General features: G+C 39.8%; 1 protein-coding gene across 1 annotated transcript; it reads right to left on the reverse strand.

Moving 5' to 3' along the window:
• Nucleotides 1-854: 854 nt before the first annotated feature.
• Nucleotides 855-4,689, reverse strand: LOC145786277 (archaemetzincin-2-like). The gene is made up of 7 exons (XM_082597918.1): nt 4,246-4,689; nt 3,911-4,024; nt 3,462-3,589; nt 2,342-2,504; nt 2,029-2,169; nt 1,687-1,786; nt 855-1,453 (listed from the first exon to the last, which is right to left on the reverse strand). Exons 1-7 carry the CDS (start codon nt 4,687-4,689, stop codon nt 1,122-1,124), a joined length of 1,422 nt encoding a protein of 473 aa, XP_082454044.1. The 3' UTR covers nt 855-1,121.
• Nucleotides 4,690-16,068: the final 11,379 nt, after the last annotated feature.

Consider the following 16,068-nt stretch of genomic DNA (forward strand, 5'->3'; position numbering starts at 1 on the left):
TGTCAATTCTTGCTACGATTGACTGCTGAGAAAGTTCCTCTTCATTTACTATTAACTAAAGAGTTCTCTAACTTAAAGCGGCTGCAAAGGAATCGCCTGGTATTGCATTCATTAAAGGTTTTTAAAACACTGTACGGTACTTAAAGTTTTTTTAATTGAAGCGCCAAAGAAAATTGTTTATACAGATACTTTTTAAACAAAAACGGAAAATTTAACTAACAAATAAATAACATTTACAAAATAATACAGAGATTCACAGTGATTCTGTTTGAATAAGGACCTTCTGCTGATCCCCTTTTAGGGTGAAACAGGCTGTAGAGGTTTTAGAGAATGTAACTATATTTGATGAGATTCACAGTGATATATTTGTCGCATACGTAGGGTAGGCCTATATCATATACTTGCATAAGTTTTAGTGCACTATTGATATTGACTGTAGGCCAGTGGTTCTTAAACTTGGGGGCGTTGAGGTTCTCCAAAGGGGGCGCAAATGTGGTAGACTGTTGCACTAGTATGCTACTGTATTGTACAAGTCCTAAACAGAAATGTGTGTAACACTTACACATTTTTTTGACTGGAAATGTGGCTTAGTTTTGACTTTATTTGAATAAGGCACTAATGATGCTCTACAGTAGTAGAGTGAAATGCATATGTCATAAATAGGGCTCTGCTGATTCTCTATGCATTTTTAATAAAAAAATACTGACTGTTTGCTACGTTATTTGTGTGAAAGTTGCTCTTCTGCAATCGCAAGTGTAAAGACACAAGCTCGAAACAAACTTCTGTGAATCTGACATGCGATGATGTGCGTTGTTTGCAATTAGGCCACGAATGATACTGCTGGTTTCGAAAAAGCAGTTACATCGTTTTCTTCAATGTGAGTGAAAGTAAATTGTGATCCACTTAATCTTGTGATTTATGCATGATGAAATATAGAAAATAATCTTTATTTCTTTTTAAATCCAAGTTATGTAGTTTGACTTTGATTTATAACTTAAATGAGAAAGGAGGGGGGAGGGCGCAAGTTTAAGAACCGATGGTATAGACCTATTTGTTGCCTTTGTGGACTAGTCTAGACTTTTGACGCTGCATTGCAGTCCACATCGATTATTTTGAATTGACTATTCTAAAACAGCTATGGCGTCTCCGAGCCACTTGCAATAACTTTCAAAACCTTGTGAAGGCGGAGGGGGAACACGAACTCTTTGTGATGTCACTGTTGCTACTGGGGTCATAGTCGCGAATGGCCGCACAGTTGGTTTTGCTTTGATGCGTTGTTTTGGTTGTTTACTGGTGGTTGGCCTTTTAGTACCATTATTTCCAAAAGCAGTTCGAGGTCTGCTCGACAGTGACGTCCTGGTAGCGTCAGGAAGGGAAGCACGTCGTTTGCTGACGTCAGGCAATGACGTACGTCGAGGAGCAAGCGGAAGGATTGCGTGTGGCTTAGCTGGGCCTGCAATGGAACAAAATAATATATTGTTCATGTCAGATTCACATTTTAGGAAATTCAAAATCAAATATTGCTTAAAAAGTGATGAATATCTTGGAATGCCGCCTCACTTCAACAAAATCTTGCGTTTCTACAACTCGCCGTGTTTATTTTCGCCTTATCTTGATATCATATCGCCAGAAATAATGTTTGTATGATATTACAAGATATGAGACTTAATTCCAACATTTTATTACCTGGTTTTCTTTCTCGATGAAAGTAATTTTCCCAAAATGTTACCGTTGACCAGTCAAGCATAGCTTTGTAGCGGCTCAGGATATCGAATTCTAAAACAGCCTGACAAATGTGTTTATTAGCATATGCTGACATTTCAAATTGTCGAGCAAAGTTACTTTCATTTTTCCTCTGTTTTGTGATCAAGCTTTGTTTTGCCCCGTTTTCTTTAAGAAAAAATAGTTCAGTATCGTTGCTTCCCTTTAAGCAAATTTGTCATAAAAGCTTATTACAGTATCATGTTATGACAATTAGTCAATTTTTTGCATTCAAAGCATTTCGTCAGAACAAAAAACAGCTTTTACCTTTAGCTTCCGTAAGCAAACTGGACATAAAAAGGGAGGTCTTCTGTCTGATTCTTGGAGATGATTGGAACCATTCATGACGCACTCGTAATATATACAATGCTTCAAGCCAAACATATGGCAAATTTCATGAGACATCACCTGGAAGCACACGCCCACATTGCATTAGATGAAGTTTCAACATAGCAAAAAAGTTGTAAGCCATGGAAAGCGACAGGAAACAATTGATGACGTTATAGGAACAGTTTTTTCGCATTCTGTGAAGTGTCTATCAGTGGAACAAAACGGGCAATGGGTAGGTAATCACTTTTACCTTGCACGCCCGGAATACCAGCATCCCTGTTAAAGAATCGGTGGTTGAACCGTCAATCCGTTCTGGTGGTTTGGAAAAAGCTGAATAATCTAAACTACCGTCCGGTTTTCTACTCATGATGTCTTTACCTTGCGTCCAAGTTTCATAAAATGTATCTTCGTATCTGGAAAAGGAAAACGTTTCTCCGTATTCACAAATGGATTGCATTTGCATTGTTAACTATCATGGCCAAGTGAGCAATTTTTTATTATCAAAATGTCAGGAAATAGCAATATCTTTTAACATCAGCCACGAATTTTTGGATGTACCAATTGAAAAAATAAACACACAGAAGCAGAAAGACGAATTCGTTTTGGCGATCACCACCTCTGAGCAGAAAACAAGGGACGAACTATTTTTTATGAAGTATAAAAAATTAAGCTAGTTTTTTGATATGCTATTGTAGCCTACAGTTTGTTTTGGGCTTACACTTTTCGGTACCAACCCCCAGTTTTCTTGTTGGAAACTCATAATCAGTTATAAAAGTTTAACAAATATTTTAGGCCTACAAGTTGAAATTTTTAGATTTTTTGTTGGATTTCCTGGGTTCGAAGGTCTATTATTTTACTGCCTTCCAGGTTGTCAATATCAACGCCGACTACACTGAGAATTTAATAAAAAAAAACGATCTTTGTTTTCTAATTCAAGGCGAGCAGACGTTAGTAGAAATTTTTTTTTTTTTTTTATTCAAGTGTTTCAAAGAAATCTCAAAACACATCATATGCGATTTTTTTTCGTATCTAAGTTTATAGGCTATTAGTAGTTAAAGATTGAGATTAAGTGGGCGGGAATAAAGCAAGGAAGCCAATCTTCGTGTCCACCTTCAGGCACGCCTTTAAAAGTCTTTTCAAAGACACAGCCGCATGCTCGCGAGCGGTATCGAACCAACGCATCTTCGAACACTGAATCACGGCTTTCACTACTTGGGTATGCAGCCGACGAGGGGATCTGAAGACGCATCATGAGTGAAGTTACATTATCATCATCATTAGGGTACATTGATTTTACATCTGTAGATACAGATCTAGTAGATAGATTTATTCTCTCATTAGATAACTTCTGTTAAAGCTCTTATCCTTACCTTGCGAAGCTGAAAACACCGACACCACGAGCAGCTGAAGCAAGTCCGAAGACGAAGTCCCACGATGGTTTCGGGAACAAATCTATCAGCGTGATCGCTATAACGCAGTGAGCGTCACGTGGTTTGTTCTGTAACATTGGACACGATTCTGGTTCAAAGGTTCAAACGAGTAGCGAAAGCGACTACTTGAAGTTCGAAGAAGCTTATTATGGAAAACACAGCAGTGTATTAACATGTGTACATTTAATGAGATTGTTGAAAATTGCATACATCAGGCCCAATGTTTAGCCTACATGAGGCCGCTGAAAGAAGTTAAACTATTTTATGAAGTAAAAACAAAAAGAACAAAATCGCAATTAAGGTCCTGTCACATTATTAAGACACCAGATAGGCTATTACTTGAACGTGTTACGCCACTAATAAATAATATTTCATTAGTTTAGAATTACCGTTTTAAGAAAAGTTAATATGTTTGCCGCGTTTAGCTGGAATCTTCCGGTTAATACGTTTATTCTGTAATCACATTTGACTTCTTCAATTTCAACATCGGGGAGAATTCTTATCTTCAAATAAAAAACATCAGATAGTACGAGTATTGCTTTATAGATTGGACAATAGGTTATTGTTTAATTGTGGAAGGATGTTCTCTTAATTGCCTCAGAAGTAAGCTACACGTTACTGCCATCGTACCAATGCTAGTATTCATATTAAGTAGGCAAGTCTATATTTAATTTAAACTTATATTTTCCTACATTTTGCAAAATTTTATTCAATAAAAATTTACCTTTGCAGAATGAAAAAACGATTGGCAGTAAGTTTGCAACCAGATAAAAAATGAATGACATTCACTCAAAGTGTCCTTTTGAGGAAATTTTCCGATAGGTTGAATGTAGATAATTTTTGTTCCGTTAGACGGCGCTAATGAGGCTTGGTGCGGCCTCACTGCCATAGCAGTCTGCGGACGAGTCGGTCGTACGCTTGGAGTGACGTAACCTCCGGCTGCATGATTCTTCCAAAAAGATTCAAACGTTTGTCCAGCTTCGTCATGGTTCAGCAACCAATCAGCGTCACTGACAATTCTGATTGGCTGAAAAAAGTTTGATGAAAGAAATTTTCTTTGGTTTGTGGTAAAGGCAGTTTTGTACATTTTTTTGAGCACATTGCTGCACCCAATCAAAGCTTCTTCGCATATTTGTTCACTAGGTGGAGACCACGAGTTGCTCGTCATTCTGCCAACAAAACTTTTCAAAAGTAATTGAATCAAAGTCAGTTCACTTGTTTCACAATTTCAATCATGGAAGTTCAATTTGAATAAGCTGAAAATGCTATTATTATAGCGAAATCGATTCTTAATAAATTACACTAAGAGGTTAGTTAGATTGTTGTGCAAATGCCATCATTTGATAAATGCAAAATAGCAGTACCACCTGGAAGATCAAAACATGAATAAACCACAAACGAAGAATCCCTATTGTGTTTTAAATAATGAAACTGAAACTATAAATTAGGCATTGAGAAAGTAAACAATACTAAATCACAGCTAAAAAAAACTAAAAAAAAAATACTAAAAAAAAAAAAAAAAAAAAATCACAAAAATGTTATCTAAACTGTTATAAATGCCTGTGGAGCACAAACAAAGGTGCATTGTATCCCACCCTCAACACTAGGAAGGAACTTAATAAGTAAAAATTAGTATTTTTGTATCAAGTCAATCAGTTCTAATTGCCGAAAATAAAGTTTAGGTTTAAAATAAAGCCAGAGGTACATTTTACTAAAAAGTAGGCTACTTTTCCTAAAGTGACATATAACATGTTTAGGCTATTGCAGCGTTATGATGGTGCAACTTTGAAATCAATCTCTATTGCTTGTTAAGACAGCATTTTACAATTATTTTTAAGCCACAGAACACTTTAAGTACGGTAATAAAATAATCTTGCGAAACACTAAACAAAAGTTTATAACGATGCAATAAAACAAAGAACAAAACAACAATCTATCCACTTTCAATTTTTAATCTATCCCGATAGCTCAGTTGGTTAGCGCGTGACTTCGTGAATCAAGAAATTTCCAGATCAAGCCGCGCTGGTTCGACTCTCGGGGTGTGCGCTTGAGCAACGCATTCTAAGGACTGCTCTCCATTCAGCGGGACCTAATGAATGAAATAATTTCCCGGCAAAAACACTTCAACAATCGAAAACTTCACTCTGCCAATCTCGGTAACCGGCCCTGCGTCAAGAGCCTCTATAAGTATGCGAAACTACCAGGAATGACCTATCAAGGCTTTGTCAGTCCGAAGGATAAAGATTCAAAAACCAAACCAACCAAGTTTTTCTCAGTACGATATCTGGGCCTGTTTGGATAAGCACAAAGTTGATATTTACACAAAAAGGAAGACTGAAGCAAACCATTTTATCTAGACTTGTGGAATAAGTTACGATTATGCTGCTAAAAGTGAAAGTCATGCCATTACATAACTTGACTTGTGAGCTCTCATAGTGTTCCAGACGGTTGTTCGCCTGGTCAAACGTCATGTAGAAACCGTTCGGGTCTACTGAATATTACGTCATGGAAATTCCTAAAACATGAGCCAAAATTGCACCATCGTCCGTAAGACTCGTGTCAAACCTGTTTAAACCTGTTTCAGTTGAATCCTGTTTGGACATGAAATGCTGCGTTGCGCTACTGCTGGCGTGCCTTTGAGTTATCACAAATTTTTCTGATTCATTCTCGAAGTTGTTTGTTGGAAGTCGGTCGCACATTTAACTGGTTTATTTGGTGCTTGCTAGCTGGACAAATTCTCCGTCTTTTATCCAAGTAATCTGTATCGTAGTGACAGTTTTTAGAGGTGCAAGGCGTTGCATTTCATTTCGATAGCCGCGGGCTAATTTTACAGGAATACACTTTTGAAAAGACGTTTCGAAAGAGTGTTTATTTTTCGGTCACCTACATGCAGACGAACGGATTCGGAAATCTTATGAGGCACCTGCAGCTAATAAGGCCCGCTAATTTTCAAACCTCAATATTTTTCTAAATACTGCATAATTTTGAACGAAACTTGGAATGAGGATACTTTGGGTCTATCTAAACAACATATCTATGAAACAAGTTTCTAAGTTAAAGGGGTTGTAAAATATTAAAAAAATAAAAAAAATCTCAAGCGGGCCTTATTAGATGCACGTGTTGTGAATAAGGCCCGGTTTGAATCAGCACTAAAAGTGATGGAAAAGGTGTATTTTCACTATAACAACACCACAAAACAAATTCTAATCGACAACACAGGCACATAACTAATAATTAAATACACAGAGACAACTATTCCCTCCCCCGCCCCATGATCCATTTTTTAAAAAGCGATATGGTGTTTTTAGATATGGTAGGTCGTAGGGATGATAAGTATTTTGATTCTGAAACTATGATATTTCCATTGCAATAACAAATTGGATTAATGGTGTAACAAGAATTGTTTAGGTCACTCAAGTCTTTAACCCTCACTTTCTTAACCAGGGGTGCACAACGTTACCCCAGGGGCCCATGGGCCTAATTACCAAAATTAGCCTAGTCTGATCATCATTATCAGTCTTGCTTTAATTAGAAAAAAAGTTCAAATTTATTGGATTAAACTGCATCAGCATGCATATATCTTTCACATAAAATGCAAAAAAACGGAAGTCAAAGCGGTTTGTTAACTGCAGAACAGTCTAAAATATGTGAAAATTAATAAAACCACTCAATTTTAGCCCCCCAAACCTAAACTTTCCGTAACTCAAAAAGTTCTCAACTTTAGGCTGTGAAACTTTACCAGTCAGTCTCAATTCACCATAGCAGCAACCAGAGTTTCCAATTTTGTTTAAAAGATTTGTAACAACGGAGATTCAGGAGGTGGGCCTTATTACTGGCCGGGCCTTATTAGCTGCAGATGCCTTGTTACAATTTTCCCACGAAGAGATTATGGTTTACCGCTGTGACCATAAAAAATAAAAGACGAGTTCTTGTCAGTTGGTAGGTCAAGAAGAAATTAAAGCAAGAAAAATAAAAAACGATTTGTTAGCTGGTAGGCCAAGAAGCACTTGAAGCACATAAAAATAAAGGACGTGTTTGTTGTCAGCTAGTGCAGAAGAACTACTTATAAGTACAAGAAATAATAAAAGAAGATTTGTTGGTTGGTAGTCTACACTCTTACAGAAGAAAAGAAAAGTAAAAACAATTCTTCTCAGTTTGGTACAGAAGAAAAATAACTTTGACATTCATTGGCAAGAAAGAAGATTAAAAGACAATCCATCTGTGCTTGTAGATTCAAGTGGAAGAATCCAAGCAAGTTTTGTGGACTTTAGGACTTCATACCCGTACAGCTACGGTATCGTGCATTTAAATTCTTTTTTGTATTTTTACGGTCTTGGCAGTTAAGTTTTTTATAACTACTGTAGCCTAATAATTTTGTGTGTTTGTGTAACTTCATTTTTTTAATTGTTAATTTAGCCCCAACATTTAATATGTCTACACTCGGTGGCGACAAGGACTCGACCGCCGTAGACTCGACTGAGTTTAAGCCTGATGATGTTCTTTGCGGTCGGGCAGGCCATTCTGGGGAGGGACCCAATAACGATGAGGCTAAGTCAGTTCGAGAGGCCCGGCATCTTAGACGGGATATTTTGACTCAAATTGGGGAACTTTCTGTAGCCCTAGGTTCTTTGAGTGATAAGCAGGAACTGTTAATTTTTCGATCTAACTTATCTACTTTAGAAGAGGAATTACGGCATTTCCATGCTCTTTTGACTACAATCTTTAACTCTGCAATCTTGGCAGAACTTTGTGATAGGGTAGATCCCGAATTTAACTCGTTAAAAAATAACTTTGAACAAAAAGAAAGTGAGTTCTCAGATATGTTGGATGCTGACATACATCCTGAGGATAGCGCCTCAAATGTAAGCACTAGGATGTCTAAGAGTTCGTCTCGGATAGTTGCACAAATTAACCTACAGCTAAGACGAGAGGAGCTCCAGATCCAAGCTGAGGCCGAAACAAGAGCTGCTGAGGCCATCGCGAGAGCTGAGGCCATACGAGCTGAGGCTGCCGCGAGAGCTGAGGCCGAAGCGAGAGCAGCTGAGGCCGCCGCGAGAGCCGAAGCTAGAGCTGCTGAGTTCGCACTCAAAGACGCTCAGTTGAGGGCTGAACAACGTAAAGAGGTAGTTTTAGCTGAATATCGATCAGAGGCGGGCTCCCGGCGTAGCTCTAGGAAGAGCTCTTCTAGGCATTCCAGAAATGAACATCAATCGCAGTTTAATTTACATAACCTTTTCCAAACGCCCGTTCAACCTGTGAGTGGACCAGGGCAATCCACACGTTTTCCAGCTGTTTCAGGAGGTCTCGGGGCCGCGGCTAAGGGTCTTCCGAATGCTGTAGAGCCAAGATCTGCGAATTACAACCGAACTCCTCCCCCAGAGCGTACAGGTCACGGGGCCGCCATTAGCAGTAATGCTTTGCCCCCTTCAAAGTTTTCTGCGCCGCTAGTTGTGGATCGCCCAGCTACACGTAATTTGGGTGGTTGTGAGAGGCGTATCGTGTCTCCTGATTTTAACGTGTGTGAGGATCGTGATCGGGCTGTGCATGTGACTGAGCCCACTCAGCCCCTTAAGGGATATAGCTTGTCTTCTCCCGCTAAATCGAGTTCTCAACAGCAGGATTGCTTTTTTGAATACCAAAATAGTAGGACGTTTTTCGATAAGGCGGCCTTGATTGGTTACGATGGTAATAATATGCCATTTATCTTCTTTAAAAATCGTGTTACGGCCTTAATGGCAGCTTCGCCCTTTAAGGGGACTCGTTTGACTTTGTTACAAGCAGCTTGTGTTAGGACAGCTGCACAAACGATTGCTAATTTGGTATCAGGACAGCTGCTATCAGGATAAATGATGACTGCAGTGACTACACGCCCATTCAGAAAGGAGTAAGACAAGGTTGTGTGCTATCACCTGACCTTTTCTCATTATACAGCGAAATAATTTTACGACATATTGAAGATGAAAGAGGTATTAGTATTGGAGGAAACAACATTAACCACATACGATATGCTGACGACACCGTTTTGATAGCCGACTCGGACGTAAAACTGCAGAACCTATTAGATATTGTGTGTACGAAAAGCAAGATATTTGGCATGGAATTAAATAAAAAGAAAACAGAAACAATGGTCATAACAAAGAAAAAAGCAACCGAAACTCCTATTTGTAATTTATCAGTTAATGGAACAATTCTTAAACAGGTTCAAAAATTCAAATACCTCGGTACTATGGTGAATTGGGATGCAAGAGACGAAACAGAGCTAAACATAAGAACAGCCCAAGCAAAAGCAAGCTTCCAACAAATGAAACCAATTCTTTGCAATAAAAATATCTCTTTCAAAACAAGATCTAGAGTTTTAAAATGCTATATTTATCCTGTTTTTCATTACAACTCTGAAACCTGGAATATTTCAACAAAAATGGCAGAAAAGATTAATGCTTTTGAAATGTGGTGCTTCCGTAGAATGCAACGCATTTCATGGCTGGCAAAGAAAACAAATAAAGAAATTCTACACCAAGTGAACCAAACCAGAACTCTGTTAAAAAGTACGAAAACCAGACAATATAAATTTCTCGGCCATGTAGTAAGAAAGCAAAAACTGGAGCATCTCTCTTTAACTGGTAAAATTTTTGGAAAGCGGGCACCTGGCAGACAAAGACAAACACATCTGGAACAATTTAACGACAAGACAGAAACAATCATCCATGCAACATATAATAGGAACATTTGGTCTAATTATTCATCTGAGGCCGTCGATGCCTGGTTCAGGCAAGGCAATTAAAGAAGAAGAATTTGGTTTCTGACACCCCTGGCTTGTCAGAGGAAGACAGGATAGAAATGTCGTTAGCTCGCTTGTCCCAGCGTTTTGGGGTTCGTGGAGGTCTTTTTGCAGAACCGGAAATTAGAAAGTATCGCTATGGTAGCAAATTGACTTCGACCTCTTCCAGTGATCTGAAAGAGTTTAAAGATGAATTGTCGCAGTGTTTGCTTTATGCGCAAGCTTATGGTCAGCGTGATAAATTAGAAGGACGTTTTGTTTTGGATTTGGCTAAGCGACTCCCGTTTGACGCTAAGCAGCGTTATCTTGACTTTTTAAGTGATCAGTATGGTGGCACTGATGAGCCTACCTTTCAGAGTTTGTTTGAATTTGTAGTACGGGAGGAAACGCGTAAGTCGACTGATTTTAGCATTATGCTAATGGGCGATTCTGGTGAGTCGCAGCAATTTAAAAAGTTTGGCAAAGGAAAATTGCCTTCATGTCCGGTTAGGCAGACGTCTGTAAAACCCCATGATGATGTGATGTCAGGGAGTTCGCAGTACTCGACTGTTGTTGGCGCACCGCGCGGTGGTGAAGCCAGACGTAAAAACCTACCGGCATGCATTTGTTGTTCGTCACGTGGTCAAGTTGAATATCATTTTTTGTCTAATTGTAAAGAATTTTTGCGCTTGACACCTAAAGATCGGAGAGATGTCATTGTGAAAGCTGGCAAATGCTTGAATTGTTTGCGCCAGCATATGGTTAGGGATTGCGTTCATGCAAATAACTGTCGTAAGTGTGGGCCTAACAACGACAGGAAACACTATTTTCTTCTGCATGATTTTTATGTGACGTCACGTGATTCTCTGGATTCGGTTGGGAAAGATGATGCTCGTGCCAGAGTTCCTGTGCGTAATGTTAAGATTGGAAATGTTAAAGCAGCCTTTAACCGCGTTACTGCTGCTCGTGTTTTGAATCCAATGACTGGCAAATCGAAGTTGGTGTATTGTCAGCATGATCCTGGTTCGCAGTTGACCTTTGTTTCGAGTGATTTGGTGTGTGAACTTGATCTTAAACCGTACGATAAAGCGTCGTTTAAAATGGATACCCTGGCTGGTCAGAAAGCTACTTGTGCTGACCTTGTCAAACTCAACATCCAGTCGTTAGAGACAGATGAACTGTTTTGTGATATAACCTCGGTGGTTAACCCAGCTTGGGCTGATGATGTTAAAACTTTACCGCATAAACAAGATTTAAATGGTTTCCGTCATTTTCATGACGTGAATATGTTTCATTTGAATGATTGTAGTACTGTAGATGTACTGATTGGCAACGACAACGCTTATTTGATGTGTGCAAAAAAAGAGCATGTTGGTGAAAATCGTAGTGAACCACATGCTTTGCTCACTCCTCTCGGCTGGTTGGCTTGTGGTGGTAAGTCACCCTTAGATGAAAGCATTGCTAAAGTGTGCAGAGTGCAGACGTCTTCAGAGTCGGATGTCATCTCTGGCTTTCAGCGTAAAATTGAGTCTCGTGATATGGAAATAGCAGACCTGAATAAAGTCATTCAGGATTTGACGTTGCAAAATGAAACCTGTGAATTGTCTCGCAATGATAATTTGGCTAGAGAACTTGTCGAACCGAATATTGAGTTGAAAGATGGTCGATTTGAGATACCTGTTCCGTTGAAGGAAGATATTGATCTACCTAACAATTTTGTGTTGGCGTCAGATAGAGCTGCTGCTTTAAGAAAGAAAGCTTTAAAACAACCTGAACTTCGTGATTTCCTTACTGACACCATGAAAGATCTTAAATCAAATGGTTATATTGAGCGTACTGGTGAAGCAGGAAATGTCAAGGGATTTGAATGGTATTTACCATACTTTGTTACGTCACAATTAAAAAAGCGCATTGTTTACGATGGCAAGTCTGAATTTCGAGGAACTTGTGTTAATGATGTAATGTTTTCGGGTCCTGACTTGTTAAACCCTCTGGTAGATGTCTTGGCTAGATTTCGGCTTGGTAGATTTGGTCTCATGGCTGATGTGACTAAATGCTTCTTTCAAATAAAGTTACTTGAGTCGCAAAGGGATTTGTTTCGTATATTGTGGTTTGAAGATGATGACCTTGAAAATGGTAGGATGGTACCATTTCGTTTTTGTGTACACCCTTGGGGAATAAAGAGTAGCCCATATATCGCTTGCTTGGCTATAAAGAAAATGATCGAGCAGAATCCCAGCAGTGCTGGTGAATTGACTCTCTGCAATATTGCAAATAATATGTACATGGATGATTTTATATTTTCGGCTGATAGCTTAGAGGAAGCTCAGCAAATCACTCATGAATCAATTGCTTTGTTTGATAGGCGTGGGTTTAAACTTGGTAAGTGGAGTGCTAACAAGGAGGCTATGATTGTCTTGTCAAATTTGGATAATGAGATGCTTTCACCTTTGATTCGTGACATTGACTTTCAGACTGAAAATATGACTTTGCCATCAGCGAAGACATTGGGTTGTGTGTGGCAAACCGAGTCTGACGAGATGCGTATCGCATGTTCCTTAAAGCCCTTAGCTAAACACACGCGCCGAAGTATGCTCAGTCAGCTTGGACAAAATTTTGATCCGCTAGGCTTTGGAGCGCCATTTTTTCTAAAAGCACGCCTTATACTTCAGCAATTGGCGATAGACAAGTTTGATTGGGACACCGAGGTCCCTGATAGCTTTGTTAAAGAGTGGGAGTCGTGGCTTCGCTCTTTGGACCTGCTTAAGGATTTTTCGTTACCGAGATGGTATTTTGCAAACTCTGGTGTGTGCAGTCCGGATGATATTGTTTCATATCAATTGCATGGGTTTAGTGATGCTTCGAATCAAGCTTTTTTTTCTGTTGTTTACTTACGCAGACTGGTTAACGGAGTTCCGAGTGTGTCTTTCGTTCTGGGTAAATCTACCATTGTTGTAAAAAATCAGTTTTCTTGGCCGATAGCTAGGAAAGAGCTTGTTGCCGCTTTGAATACAGCAAGACTCGTGAAGCAGGCCTACGAAGCATTGAAGATGCCCGACTGCCTTAAGTATTTTTGGTGTGATTCTCGTACTGTGTTGCAGTGGGTTAAAAACCCTGATTTACGTTTGAATAAGTTTATTACGCGTCGAGTTGAGCATATTTTATTGTTGTCTGGAGCCCAGAATTGGCGTTTTTGCCCTACCGATATGAACCCAGCTGATGTTGGCACAAGGCCAAATCTTATTACAAAGAAAGAATTTCGAGAGTTGTGGTTAAATGGTTCTAGTCTTCTCTACCAGTGTGAGGAAATTCCATCTGTAGAAAATGCCACTCCAGTACCTGTCCATAGCCTATATCTTCGTGACGAAGAGGAGTCGCTTGACGTTGGACAGGGTGGTCTTCACAGATTGATCGAGGCCGCACCTTCTTTGTATGTTATGAAAAAGAGAATCGCTTATTTGGTTGCTTTTGTAGAATTTTTGTGCTGTAAAACGAGAAAGCGTAGCTTTGTGAAGCCAAAACTGGATGCATCTTATCTTAACAGTGCTTCAGAGTTGGCTGTGAAGTTTGTTCAGAAGAGCGTGTATGGCGATGTGGTACATTTAATGACCAAACGATCGCCGGATGCCCTTGAGGAAGTGATAAAGCGAGGTAGTGTTGGCGCTTCGCAACGTGAGAAGGAACGCTTCAAAGAATTACGTTCACTTAAAAAGTACAGACCTTGTGTAGATGACGCTGGTGTAATCCGCATTGAAGGGCGCTTAAGTAACTCTCCCGAGATCTCTCTTGAAGCAAAGCATCCGATTGTTTTGCCATTCGTTTTGCCATCCGATTTGCCTTCGAAGCACCCCTTCACTAGGCTTGTTGTACTGTCGCATCATAATGGAAATGCGCACTGTGGAGTACAGCACACTTTGTTGTCTACGCGACAGAAGTTTTGGATCGCTAATGGTAATGCCTCCGTGAAGAGGTATCTTAATGACTGTGGTGTATGCGCGATTGAGAAAGCTCGACCTATAAGGCAGCTCATGTCTGATTTACCTTTGTCTCGCACAACTGCGCATAGGAAACCCTTTTTTGATTGCGGCTTAGACTATCTTGGACCTTTAACTTTTGTTGAAGGTAGAAGTCACAAAAAAGCTTGGGGACTCTTGTTCACATGTATGGCATCTCGCGCTATTCATGTTGAGCTGGTTACGTCATTGTCGCTGAGTGATTTTTTACTTGCCTTTACACGGTTTACAGATTTACGTGGGCAGGTTAATGCTATCTATTCCGACAATGGAAGCACCTTTCAGGCAGCATCTAAGAAGTTACCCGAGTTGATAGAATCAGCTGAATTTCACAATGCCCTGAGACAGAGAGAGATAAACTGGGAATTTATACCTCCGTATGCTCCGGCGCAAGGTGGCGCCTGGGAGGCAATGGTTAAACAATTTAAAATCGCATTTTTTCACATTTTGGACTCTTCAATTCGTAAGCCCAATTTTATTGAACTGCTTACGTACACCAGTAATGCCGTTCGGATCGTGAACGAACGCCCTTTGGTACCTTTGAGTGACGACCCTAGGGATTTTACTGTCATCACCCCTGCCTCACTTTTGACCCCATACTTAGACCCATACTGTGCTGTTGGGCAACCACATGATCGTGACCAATTAAGAAGGGATTATCGGTTCAATTTGTCACTTTCTCAGCAATTTTGGAGTAAATGGATCAATTTTTACTTGCCAGGTCTTCAGGGCCGGAAAAAATGGCTAAAAATGGCCGAGAATTTGGAGCCTGGTCAACTTGTAGTGGTAGGTTCTCTCCAGGACATTGGTAAACGTGGGAAGTATCAACTTGGGAGGGTGCATGAGGTAGTTCCACAAATTAGGAAAGGGAAGCCTGTGGTTCGTAGAGCTAAAGTTGCCGTCTGCAACTATGATGAGAGTACGGGGAAAGTGAAAGTAGACTGTGTGTTGAGGGATATTTCTTGCCTCGCCCCCGTAAAGAACACCTAAGTGTTAGGGTTTGAGCCTGGTTTTGTCTGCGGTGGCCGACACTTGTCTGAGCCCAGAACAGTCGGTTATTATCGCAACCATTGTATATAGCGTCATTTTTTGCGTGTACCTAATACCTATGGTACCAATTTCATGTATCGTCGTGTTTATTCTTATTGCTGTTCATTCTTTGCATGCCCTTTGTATTTGCGTATTAACTTAAACGTGAGTGATTCAAACAATTTGTGTATCATGTGTTTTTATTCATTGGCTCACAATTGTCGTCAATTCTTTTTTAGTTATGCCATGTCAGACTGTCATAACTAGGGGCCGCTATGTTCCAGACGGTTGTTCCAGCCTGGTCAAACGTCATGTAGAAACCGTTCGGGTCTACTGAATATTACGTCATGGAAATTCCTAAAACATGAGCCAAAATTGCACCATCGTCCGTAAGACTCGTGTCAAACCTGTTTAAACCTGTTTCAGTTGAATCCTGTTTGGACATGAAATGCTGCGTTGCGCTACTGCTGGCGTGCCTTTGAGTTATCACAAATTTTTCTGATTCATTCTCGAAGTTGTTTGTTGGAAGTCGGTCGCACACTTAACTGGTTTATTTGGTGCTTGCTAGCTGGACAAATTCTCCGTCTTTTATCCAAGTAATCTGTATCGTAGTGACAGTTTTTAGAGGTGCAAGGCGTTGCATTTCGATTTCGATAGCCGCGGGCTAATTTTACAGGAATACACTTTTGAAAAGACGTTTCGAAAGAGTGTTTATTTTTCGGTCACCTACATGCAGACGAACGGATTC

The sequence above is a fragment of the Aplidium turbinatum genome, chromosome 17, assembly GCF_918807975.1.
Source record: "Aplidium turbinatum chromosome 17, kaAplTurb1.1, whole genome shotgun sequence".
Lineage (NCBI taxonomy): Eukaryota > Metazoa > Chordata > Ascidiacea > Aplousobranchia > Polyclinidae > Aplidium > Aplidium turbinatum.